This window comes from Tachysurus vachellii, chromosome 9 (genome assembly GCF_030014155.1).
Source record: "Tachysurus vachellii isolate PV-2020 chromosome 9, HZAU_Pvac_v1, whole genome shotgun sequence".
Lineage (NCBI taxonomy): Eukaryota > Metazoa > Chordata > Actinopteri > Siluriformes > Bagridae > Tachysurus > Tachysurus vachellii.
This window is the reverse complement of record NC_083468.1, coordinates 15,155,550-15,167,963: the sequence shown is the minus strand read 5'-3', so window position 1 is coordinate 15,167,963 and position 12,414 is coordinate 15,155,550. Positions and strand designations below refer to the sequence as shown.

At 38.1% G+C, this 12,414-nt stretch overlaps 2 protein-coding genes across 2 annotated transcripts in view; one reads left to right on the top strand and one right to left on the bottom strand.

Moving 5' to 3' along the window:
* Positions 1 to 12,414, bottom strand: part of mbtps1 (membrane-bound transcription factor peptidase, site 1) — a 252,276-nt gene that overhangs the window by 148,355 nt on the left and 91,507 nt on the right. The gene's annotated exons all lie outside the window — the stretch shown is intronic.
* Positions 1 to 12,414, top strand: part of necab2 (N-terminal EF-hand calcium binding protein 2) — a 66,144-nt gene that overhangs the window by 2,121 nt on the left and 51,609 nt on the right. Inside the window, exon 2 of the mRNA XM_060878609.1 lies at positions 7,303 to 7,327. Within this exon, the coding sequence (XP_060734592.1) occupies positions 7,303 to 7,327 (25 nt within the window). The remainder of the gene's footprint in view (positions 1 to 7,302; positions 7,328 to 12,414) is intronic.

Below are 12,414 nucleotides of genomic sequence, written 5' to 3'. Positions count from 1 at the left end.
GTTCATAGCGATTCTTTTTATGACAAACCCATACTTAAGCAATTAAGCAACAATGCACCAAAGATGCTTGGATGTTTTAAGGGGTTTGTTTGTTTTTGTATTATATCTACCCGCGATCTATTGTTTCTGAAATCCTGCATGTTGTTGTAGTAGTATACCATTAGAATTTTGCCTAGTTCCTGGATCCGTATTTCTGTCTGGCCATGGTTCAGGATTGTTAACCTGAGCTGAGACTGTCCTTAATATCATGTCTGTTGCAAAACTCCTTCCACACCTGGGACATGTATTGGAACACTCTGGTAGACCACTCCAGAATACCTCCTTAACCTAATTTCTGCTGTTTCTAGGGCAATTTGTAGCTGGGGTCTTTGGGGTACAAAAAGGCCTGCGGGAAAAAGATGAGGGGTATGGGTCTGACACAGACTGAGCCTGCACTGACGTACCTCTCTAAACCTTGTTTCAAAATATCTGACAAATCTGAACTCGCAAAATATTTTCTGTCATTGTCACTAGTGGGATTTTCAAAGATTTAAAAAAGAGTGCCTGCCTTACCATTCTTTGAGCCTGGATAGTAGGTGAATATGAAGTCTAAGCTGTTGAAAAAATACGGTCAAACTGATTAATGATAAACACAAAGGCGTACATCACACCCTCCAGCCAGTGTCTTTATTCCTACGGGCCTGCTTTTATAGCAACTCCCAGTGTTCCACATCAGAATTTCTTTCAACTGAGGAGAGTGTTCTGGAATTTGGGAATATGGAATCTGGGTTCTCTTGTGTTCAGGAAAAGACTTTTCACTTTTCTACCTATCCACCCACACTGTGAACTCCAGATCTCTTTTGGGGTGTTGCAGTATGGAAACAATTGTGAACCTTTTCTTTAGTAGATAAAAAATAGCATCTAGCATCTGAAATGGAGTCTTTGCCAACCATTTCAGCTGCATGGATTTATCCTTAGAAGAGAGGTTAGTAAAATGTCTGATTAACCTCTTATAGAAATTGGCAAAACCTAAGAACTCTTCAAGTATCTGTGGCAAGGAATGAGTCACTGCTTCCGCTTTGTTCTGATTAATTTTATCCACATTTTCATCTGCGGCGTAACCCAGGAATGTCACTAAGTTTTGAGGGAATTCACACTTTTCCAGCCTAACATAGATTTTTATTGACAGTTAGAACGGCATGTACTTTGGCTATTTGCTTTGTCTTTGCCCAGGAGTACATTAGATGTCACAACAGGTTGTGACATGATTAGATAATTATTCAAGAACTCCTATAACACCTTACTGATAAGAATAGGAACCACCCCAGGAGATAAGCCACTCGTTTCCACAAGCTCAGATCAGGATATCCATGCGAAATCTGTCATCTCAACAAGCTAGCTCAGCTTTCAAAAAGCATGCCTTGTCAGAAGATGGTCTTCAAGGCTGTTTTGATCCATCTGTCTCTGTGGCCAAACTGGTAAACATTAAGGAAAGTAGACTCCTTTCCCTAATTCAGCGTCAACAGCCTCTCACTATTATCTTTTCCAGTCTAGGGTTATTGGAAATGGTGTGAAATTACTGCTCACATACATAGAATTAAACATAGATAGAATGCTGGGTTAAATATAGCAGTTGCAGAGTGTTACTGTTGACCGGTAAGAAGGGTCTGTACTTGCTTTATCTTATCAACATCTCTTGAGAAGAGAGGCAATAGAAAAAAGTATTATACAATGCATTAGAATTCTTTTGCATTTTACTGGTGTGCCATCTTATGAGGTTACTGCAGTCTTGAGTGAATGCACCTTGGCAGGATCCTTGGTAGAGGAAGTCCTCTGTAACAGGGGACCCAGAGATAGTCCAAGAACAAAAATACCAAAGAATTAAGATAACTGTAAAGGAGGAAAAGGGCCAGGCAGAGGTAAAAGTCAGGGCAAGAGTAGATGTCAGAAAACTGTCTGATGTTATCTTGTGATATACAGGTACAAAAGGTTCAGCACACATGTATGATGTTAGACATTTGATTGAGGCAAGAGTGCAATGTCCTTTTAAACTACACAAATAGGACATAAAAGAAGTTGCTTAAAATTCAGCATAGGGCCCTCAGGCAGTGTGTTATAGAGTCTGGGCTGGATGTTATAAAATATAATGGAGATATTAAATAATGAAAAAGCAAAATCTTTCTTCTTTAATTTGAGGTATTGTTCATTTTGGTATATACATACAAATTGTGCGATACAGTATGTGTAGGAGTTACAGCACCTTTTGTATGTGGTGTTTAAACTGGTGAGCTTTTGAAGAACAAAATGCCTGGAAGACCACAGAAAACTGTGGTGAATGATGTTTTTTTTCCCTGGTGAAGAAAACCCTTTACAGCAGTTGCCCGCACTAACAACACCCTCCAGGAGGTGGGCATATCAATTTCAAATCAGCAATCAAGAGAAGCCTTCAACCAAAAAAATATAGAAGGTTTTCAACAAGATATAATCCCGACATGTTTAAAAAAGGCTTGTACAGTTCTAGAACAACATCCTATAGACAGATGAGAAAATGATGGCAATGGAATGGGTTGAATTAATGATTATGCAATTGCTGACAACGCTTCACAGTAGATGGAGAATGTCCTGAAGCATACTTCAATAGCAACCCATGACTTATTTAAAGCAAATAAGTGGCACATTCTGCAATGGCCATGGCAATCACCTGACTAGCATACAACTAAGCATGTATTTCAATTGCAAAACAAAACCACCCAATGAACATGCACGGACTATGGAAAGCTGTAGTAAAGGCCTGGCAAACATCACCAAAGAAAAAAAAGCATCTCATCTTTTTGGGTTTCAGACTTAAAGCAGTAATTCATTCACCCAATGGACACACATACTGTTTAATTAAAGCAAAATGCCGGCATTTGATGAACATAGTTATTATTTCATTCCAGCTCAAACATTACTGTGGTAGACAGCTAGAATAAAAATAATTGGTCAAAACAATGTCCAAATATTTATGGACCTGATTCTTTATGAAAGGAAAACATCTTGTATGGCTGCTAACATATAGAATTAAGAGTACGGCAGTTATGTACTGTATGTTTCGGTGTGTTCACCACAAATTATTACATTATATAGAATCACACTTTTTAAAGAGTTCACAAAGCACTTCCGAGATGATGATCTACACAGTGTTATGTCTAATTTAAAATATCATTAAATAACAGTAGGACAGGGGGGCACGGTGGCTCAGTGGTTAGCATGTTCGCCTCACACCTCCAGGGTTGGGGGTTCGATTCCCGCCTCCGCCTTGTGTGTGTGGAGTTACCTCCGGGTACTCCGGTTTCCTCCCCCGGTCCAAAGACATGCATGGTAGGTTGATTGGCATCCCTGGAAAATTGTCCGTAGTGTGTGATCGCGTGAGTGAATGAGAGTGTGTGTGTGCCCTGCGATGGGTTGGCACTCCGTCCAGGGTGTATCCTGCCTTGATGCCCGATGACGCCTGAGATAGGCACAGGCTCCTCGTGACCCGAGGTAGTTCGGATAAGCGGTAGAAGATGAATGAATGAATGAACAGTAGGACAGAGTAAAGTCTCACCACAAACTAAAATGATTGAATCCAAGGGCAACCTGAATATAATCTTAAATTTTAAGGATTAAATATTTTAATTAAGGCTTGATGTTCTTTGTTGAGAGAGCGTACACAGAGGTTTAAATATTATTTCCATTAAAAAGGAATAATTGGTTACTGCACATAACATTTACAGATGAATGCATGTTTGAATGGTGAAATATTAATAACATTAATTAGCTAATTGCCTAAATGTAACCACAGATAATCTATAAATTAAAGTCTCTTTGGTTTAAATGTGCCTCTCAGCCTCTTTACTATTCTCTCTACTTTTTCATAGGAATTTGACAACTATGATAAAAATCCAGTGGTGAACTATTTACTGTATACAGTATTGCCTTGGCTGTCCATGACCCTGTCACCGGTTCATCACTGTTCACCACTGAACCACTTTTGATACATACTGACCACTGCAGACCAGGAATACCCCATAAGAGTATCAAATTTGGAGATGCTCTGACCCAGTGGTCTAGCCATCACAATTTGGCTCATATCAAACTCGCTCAAATCCTTACACTTGACCATTTTTCTGATTCTAACACATCAACTTTGAGGACAAAAGGGACTTGCTGCCTAATATATCCCATCCACTAACAGGTGCCATGATGAAGAGATAATCAGTGTTATTCACTTCACCTGTCAGTAATCATGTTATGCCTGATCGATGTATATAATGTGTGTTTATGTGTGGTCATTTATTTTTATATATACTGTATATGGATCTTTTTCTTGCTCATTTTCATGCAATATGTCATTAATTCTGGATGACACTATATGCCTTTTCACTTTTGAGATACTGTCCTCCTTTTGCTCTCAAAGAAATATTGCTCTTCTGAAGATAAGCTAAACTGGGTCACCTACATTATATGACTAAACAATGTTAGACTTGAGAAATTCATGATTAGTCTAGCCTTTACATGCTGGCACATGCTTATTTAACCTTTAACATGCACTTGTACTTCTAGATGGTCATCTGAATGTCCTGTCATCAGAAGTTAGACCGTTACTTTCATAGCATTCTGTACCCATGATACAATTACTGCCTCCTTTTTCAGCTCTATCCCAATGTGTACATTCTTCCAAACATTAATATTTATCTTACATGGGGAAAATATACAAAGCATCAACATCAAAGGCACTTAGCGACCATGACATAAATTACAGTATTTGGCGTAATCTTTGTACATGTCTAGCTTTTTTGGGCTTCACTTGATAATATGGTTTAAAATGTGTTTACTAATTTGCCTTGTATTCACTGTTAAAATGAATTCAGTTGTATTATACTGAGCTACTGATTGCTCCTTACCCTTGAGCTTGTGCACACTGAAAAATGTGCACACTGGTGGATGAAATGGAAAAGAGTAAATGTGAGATGCAGCTGTAAATATAAATGCATTTTGTAACTGTTTGCATCGCTTTTTTTGTGTTTACTCCCAATCTGTAAGGGGATGAATAGGTATAATATGTATTGTTCATAACTTTTCAGTAGAGCAGCTTTGGTTTCCTACAATGGAAATATAATTTTTGTGTCCAAAAATGTCCAGAATTTCACATGAAAGCCCAAATTTGTTTCCTAATGTGTTACATTTTCAAAAATACTGTCTATTGCCAGATTTTATTTGTCACAGCTTAACTACATTAACCCACAGTCTGTGAACTGTGTATTTATCTTGTTTTTATATATATATATATATATATATATATATATATATATATATATATATATATATAGTGAGGAAAATAAGTATTTGAACACCCTGCTATTTAGCAAGTTCTTCCATTTGGAAATCATGGAGGGGTATGAAATTGTCATCGTAGGTGCATGTCCACTGTGAGAGACATAATCTAAAAAAAAAATCCAGAAATCACAATGTATTTTTTTAAATTTGAACACCTGAGAAAATCAGTGTTAATATTTGGTACAGTAGCCTTTGTTTGCAATTACAGAGGTCAAATGTTTCCTGTAATTTTTCCACCAGGTTTGCACACACTGCAGGAGGGATTTTGGCCCACTCCTCCACACAGATCTTCTCTAGATCAGTCAGATTTCTGGCCTGTCGCTGAGAAACACGGAGTTTGAGCTCCCTCCAAAGATTCTCTATTGGGTTTAGGTCTGGAGACTGGCTAGGCCACGCCAGAACCTTGATATGCTTCTTACAGAGCCACTCCTTGGTTATCCTGGGTGTGTGCTTCGGGTCATTGTCATGTTGGAAGACTCAGCCTCGACCCATCTTCAATGCTCTAACTGAGGGAAGGAGGTTGTTCCCCAAAATCTTGCAATACATTGCCCCGGTCATCCTCTCCTTAATACAGTGCAGTCGCCCTGTCCCATGTGCAGAACAACACCCCCAAAGCATGATGCTACCACCCCCATGCTTCACAGTAGGGATGGTGTTCTTGGGATGGTACTCATCATTCTTCTTCCTCCAAACACGTTTAGTGGAATTATGACCAAAAAGTTCTATTTTGGTCTCATCTGACCACATGACTTTCTCCCATGACTCCTTTGGATCATCCAAATGGTCATTGGCAAACTTAAGACGGGCCTGGACATGTGCTGGTTTAAGCAGTGGAACCTTCCGTGCCATGCATGATTTCAAACCATGACGTCTTATTGTATTTCCAACAGTAACCTTGGAAACGGTGGTCCCAGCTCTTTTCAGGTCATTGACCAGCTCCTCCCGTGTAGTTCTGGGCTTATTTCTCACCTTTCTTAGGATCATTGAGACCCCACAAGGTGAGATCTTGCATGGAGCCCCAGTCCGAGGGAGACTGACAGTCATGTTTAGCTTCTTCCATTTTCTAATGATTGCTCCAACAGTGAACCTTTTTTCACCAAGCTGCTTGGCAATTTCCCCGTAGCCCTTTCCAGCCTTGTGGAGGTGTACAATTTTGTCTCTAGTGTCTTTGGACAGCTCTTTGGTCTTGGCCATGTTAGTAGTTGGATTATTACTGATTGTATGGGGTGGACAGGTGTCTTTATGCAGCTAACGACCTCAAACAGGTGCATCTAATTTAGGATAATAAATGGAGTGGAGGTGGACATTTTAAAGGCAGACTAACAGGTCTTCGAGGGTCAGAATTCTAGCTGATAGACAGGTGTTCAAATACTTATTTGCAGCTGTATCATACAAATAAATAGTTAAAAAATCATATATTGTGATTTCTGGTTTTTTTTTTTTAGATTATGTCTCTCACAGTGGACATGCACCTACGATGACAATTTCATACCCCTCCATGATTTCCAAGTGGAAGAACTTGCTAAATAGCAGGGTGTTCAAATACTTATTTTCCTCACTGTATATATATATATATATATATATATATATATATATATATAAAACAAGATAAATACACAGTTCACAGACTGTGGGTTAATGTAGTTAAGCTGTGACAAATAAATCTGGCAATAGACAGTATTTTTGAAAATGTAACACATTAGGAAACAAATTTGGGCTTTCATGTGAAATTCTGGACATTTTTGTCATTTTACATATATATATATATATATATATATATATATATATATATATATATATATATAGATATAGATAGATAGATAGATAGATAGATAGATAGATAGATAGATAGATACGGATACCAATTCGAACTGTTTAAGAATGTTTATTTCTTTTGACTACACTACAAGAACAATAAATGTAGATTCAACAGTGAATAACTGTCTCTTTTTTGTTTCTTTACAGATATTCCGGAGAGCTGATAAAGATGGTGAGTGGGTATTTAGCCATACAAAATGTTTATGAATCAGTTTAATTGTCCATAGAGGACCTGGCTATTCAGATAGATGAGTAAGATTTATCCTTTACTTCACAAGTAGACATAAGTAAAAGAGGATGATTAACAATGCTGAAAATGTGTCTGAATAAAGATGGCATACCTATAAAAGCATACAGATTCAGATCTCCAAAATCTAGTACATGTTTTAGTCAAACTTATTCTGAAAAGGTTGCTAACTATTTTTGTTTATAGCCCAGCTAATTAGTAGGGAATTTTTAAGAAACACACAAGGCCATAAATGAGTGGAAGCATTTTAATGCTACTGCATCATGAGTTCTACTCCAGAGAGAAATGCATCATATCATGACACCTGCAATTGAAGCTACAGTTTGCAGTTTACAGGTTTACATACCCCTAGACTAAAGATATTCAATCTTACTTTTTTGCAACTGCAAAGATATCTCTCCTTTAGATTCTGTTTACCTGAAGGCTTTTTAATGAGATTACAGCAGGTTAATAAGTCAAGGATTAGAAGAGATCATGACACTAGATATACATAGAGTCTGTAAAGGGCAGTCATTCTCAGAACTGCATATCATCCCACAGAGCCCCAATACGTAAACCTCTTTTTATTACTATTGACATACTAGAGGTTTGACTTGGAAATCTGCACACTTTTGTGGGCCTCCTACATTGTTTCATTAGTTCTGCTACAGGTAAGAATAGAGAAAAGACAGCTAGCGAGGGAGAAAATCTAATTTAAATGGAATAAATTACATCTTCATGCTACTGCTCCTGATTTTTATGGTAGTAATTCTTTCACACTGCATTTTTTTCTATATGTAATTTTTAGTTTTCTAAATGAATGGCCATGTCCTTCTAAGTAATTTGATTGAGGGACATTTTTATGCAAATTAAATTGGTGCTGTGATTGTAGATGTACTTGCTAATTAATTTTAGATAAGCCTCATTATGCAAATAGACCCTTTTTCCTCATGCATATTCTATGGCCTTTAGATCTGTCATCATTATAAGAGGCCCATGCTAGCAATTTACAAAAATCTATAACAACATATATGGGTAAATACAATGCATGTTCACCTTAAGCACATTTTTTTAGCTTTCTTTTCTCACTTCTGTCTGTTTTCTCTTTGTCAGAACACACAGCTGGCCTGAATACACAATACACACACAAAATGTGTGTTAAATGGAAATCATTGTAACGAAAAATGCAACAATATGGGTGTGAAAAATATTCAGACCACTGACTGTGGTAGTGGAATAAGAGACGGTTTGTCTCTTAAAGGAAATAGTTGGTATTTGATGTGTGGTACTAGGATTTCTAATCCTCTCTGGAGAGCAACTTGCTGCAAGTTTTAATGAAAGGGAAAGAGAAAAAGAGAGGAGGAGACATTGTGGAGGACGGCAGGTGATGGATGCCAGGCTGTTCCAGACATTTGCTTTAAATCAGAGAAGCTGCAGCAAGCTGTTCTTGCTTATTAATTGAATTTCTTCAAAACCTTTTGTTTTAAACAGAATCATTTATCATCCTTTTGTTTGAGTTGCATTAACCTGATGGTCATGATAACTACATCAAATATTCATTGTGTTTGCTTTGTTGCTGTATTGTTTCTGTTTAATTCTTGGTATTGGAACATGCAAGAATATAATAATTGTTTTCATCCAAAAGTGGCATGGTGTTCACTTAAGAAAAAATGAAAGGATAGGGAATTTCAATCTGCAAGCCTGTAATGCTTATTTTACTTCTATGACTTTTTTATTCCATCACAATTTCCTCATGTACAATTAAACCCAATGAGCCATTTAGTGTAATTTTTGGAGGTCTTTTGGCCCCACAGTTTTTACCCTGAACTAGTTTGTCAAGCAGTAGCAGAAGATCCAGCAGGGACATGACATCAGTGGTCCTGTGGCAGTGGCCCAGCATCACACTCACAGTAGTGCCCCCTCTTTAGTATTGCGCCTGATTAAATGGAGTTCTTGGAGGGGGCTACAGATAATTATAGAGAAGTGGGTGATAATGGAAGTGTAATTATTACTTCTTTAAAATTCTGTTCTTCCAAGGTTAGGTGTCACCCAGTAGATTGTGTCTATTAGTTCTAGACAAAATTTTCAGCAGTTTAAAATACTGTAGAAATTCTTTGTTTGTGTGTGTTTGGTTTATTTGTGACTAGTGCCCAATTATCCCTTTTTAAGCTTTTGGAATAGCTAAATACTTGTTTCTGTTCTTGAGTGCATGTTTATGGTTCTTTCTCTCTCTCTCTCTCTCTCTCTCTCTCTCTCTCTCTCTCTCTCTCTATCTCTCTCTCTCTTTCTCTCTCTCTCTCACTCACACACACACATTTCTCTGTGTTTTGCATCACAGGCTTTCGTTGGCAGCAAATTAATGTTTACATGCACTTTCATTGACAAGTAAACAGGTTGACGGTAGCCTTGCTCTCAATGAAAATACAACATGGCTCTTCTCTTCCATATCTTAAACGTCATTAAGGGTTATAGTTGCCTACTTAAATTTAGGCTCTTCATTTGCTTACTAAAAGACTGTTATTAGCAGACCTGCAGCACAAGTAGACAGCCTTTGGAGGATCCTGCTTTTGCAAGGAATGAAGACAGAACTGGGCATTGGGATAAAACACTGCAGGATGATGAAAACCCTAGTGTGTGGTTATGAGTTATTCCAGTTGAGCCTCATTTATTCTTTATGATGGTTAGAGTCCTAGTTGGGGAAAGTGCAGTTTTATTTATTTTGATGCTGATGAAATGATATAGATGCTGATCTCATGATGGAGACATGTTTTTGTCCAAAATCTGTGATTCTCCTGTAATATCATTCTTGAAACCTTCTTCTTCTTAACAGACTTTCCTCTGAACTTACACTCTGACATCATTTAGGCTCTGCAGCTTTTTCACATCCCAATTATATACTCACCCTCAGTAATATGACTCTTACAGAGTGTACTTGGACTAAATGCCTGATATGTCTTGAAAACCAGCCAACATTTTAAAAATGGGTACAAAACTACCTTCTACATATATTTTTTTCATGTGAATTTCATGTGAATCATAATTAATTTCTCTGGCCATTTAACTGTAGGCATACTTATACCTTATGTTAGATAGTGTGTATCTTATTGAGCACACATATGCATGCCCACAAACTAGCCAGTGAGGCAGGGGTACCCAGTGCGCTGCTCTCTGCAGTACTTTGCTCAGCTGTGGACAGGGTTATGTATTATTCAGCCTCTTCAGTGCTGTCATTCGAGCCATTCTGCTCTAACTAAAGTGCCTCAGCTGCAGTGCCTCTGTGTGTGCCATGGACGGCCATTTTAAAGCACAGTTCTCCCAGGAGCAAGTCAAAGCTCTGACAGACGCATTTGTGTATCTGTGCAAGCACAAAGGTCTCAGTTGCTGGGTTTCTGCTTCTCAGCATTACAATTCAGGAAAACATATGTTTTTCACAAACAAATACAAGTAAAAATCTATAGTAGTATTGGAAAGTAATGTAAAACATGCACAGATTGCAAATATCTATTATTTTCTTTGAAATTTGGGGCAATATGGCATTGTGGTACGAAGCAGTATAAATCTAATAAGGCTCACATTATTGGGAGTTTAGTATGCTTTGTAAGGTTTGTCAGCAAAAGACCCTGGCTATCACTGAATGAGAGTTAAAGGCTTTGCCTGCTTTGGAAATTAGTCATTGTTTTTTAAATATTCTGTATTAATAATTTGGTTGGTAGGTGATCACCAAGATGTTAATGGTCTCGCACAAACTTTTTTGATGCAAATAAAACATATTTGTGGAAATGACACTTCATTTAAAATTTGGTATAAAGGTGCCAGCACTTGGATTCAGTTGGATACTGCAAAGGGCCATCTCAGGATAGAGAAACAGCTAAAGTCAATACAGAATAATGAACCTGAGTAAATGCCATATCTGTATATAAATATGTGTTCCTATAGTTGGTCTTTTAAGCTTGTACTCTCACAGCTTCCATAATTTATCTGTCCACATTTACAGATGTCTGAACTCTCATGACTTATTCAGAACAAAGTCTGTGTTGCCATGATTTGTGGTGTATGCATAAAGTTCCTCGGTAGAATACTGCTGACCTGGGATTACTTCTGAGGTTTTAAGGAACATATTTCTAAAAGTGGAGTAACCAGTGGTAAATTTCTATTCTTCCTCTCAAATGAGTAATTTTGTAGAGTGCTCTTAGTCAAGCCCGATCTTTAGAAAAGGCAGGATGTTCAGTTTCCATCTATTGTTTGGAAAGGAATGATTATGTTGTCTCTGTTCTGAGCACAGAATCAGACATATGCATTCAAATATGAATGCTAGGATACCAGACACATATTGTCTGAAAAACCTTTATGACAATGGTTTATATGAATGTGACAAAAACAATCTAGAAATTTTAACCTCTTTTTTTCTTTACTGTATAGAGACTAAGTACATGATTCCTGCCTTTTCTTCCAAATTGGTCCCCAAACCACAGTAGTCTTTAGAAGTCTGACTGGCTGTGTGTATCACAGTGATGCCTCAAAAGGTGGGAATCAAACCCATGTCTTCGGTAGGAGAAATCCGTAATTTAGAGTACAAGAACCAAATGTGGGATAAAATTCATTCATTCATTCATCTTCTACCGCTTATCCGAACTACCTCGGGTCACGGTTAGCCTGTGCCTATCTCAGGCGTCTTCGGGCATCAAGGCAGGATACACCCTGGACGGAGTGCCAACCCATCGCAGGGCACACACACACACACACTCTCATTCACTCACTCACTCACACACTAGGGACAATTTTCCAGAGATGCCAATCAACCTACCATGCATGTCTTTGGACCAGGGGAGGAAACCCCTGAGGCACGGGGAGAACAAGCAAGGTGGAGGCGGGAATCGAACCCCCACCCTGGAGGTGTGAGGCGAACGTGCTAACCACTAAGCCACCGTGCCCCCTGGGATAAAATTGACAAGGAAATTCATTAAGAAAAATAGCAAAATAACAAAACACAGGACACACTAGGAACTACACTGAGCAACTGAAATTACATGACT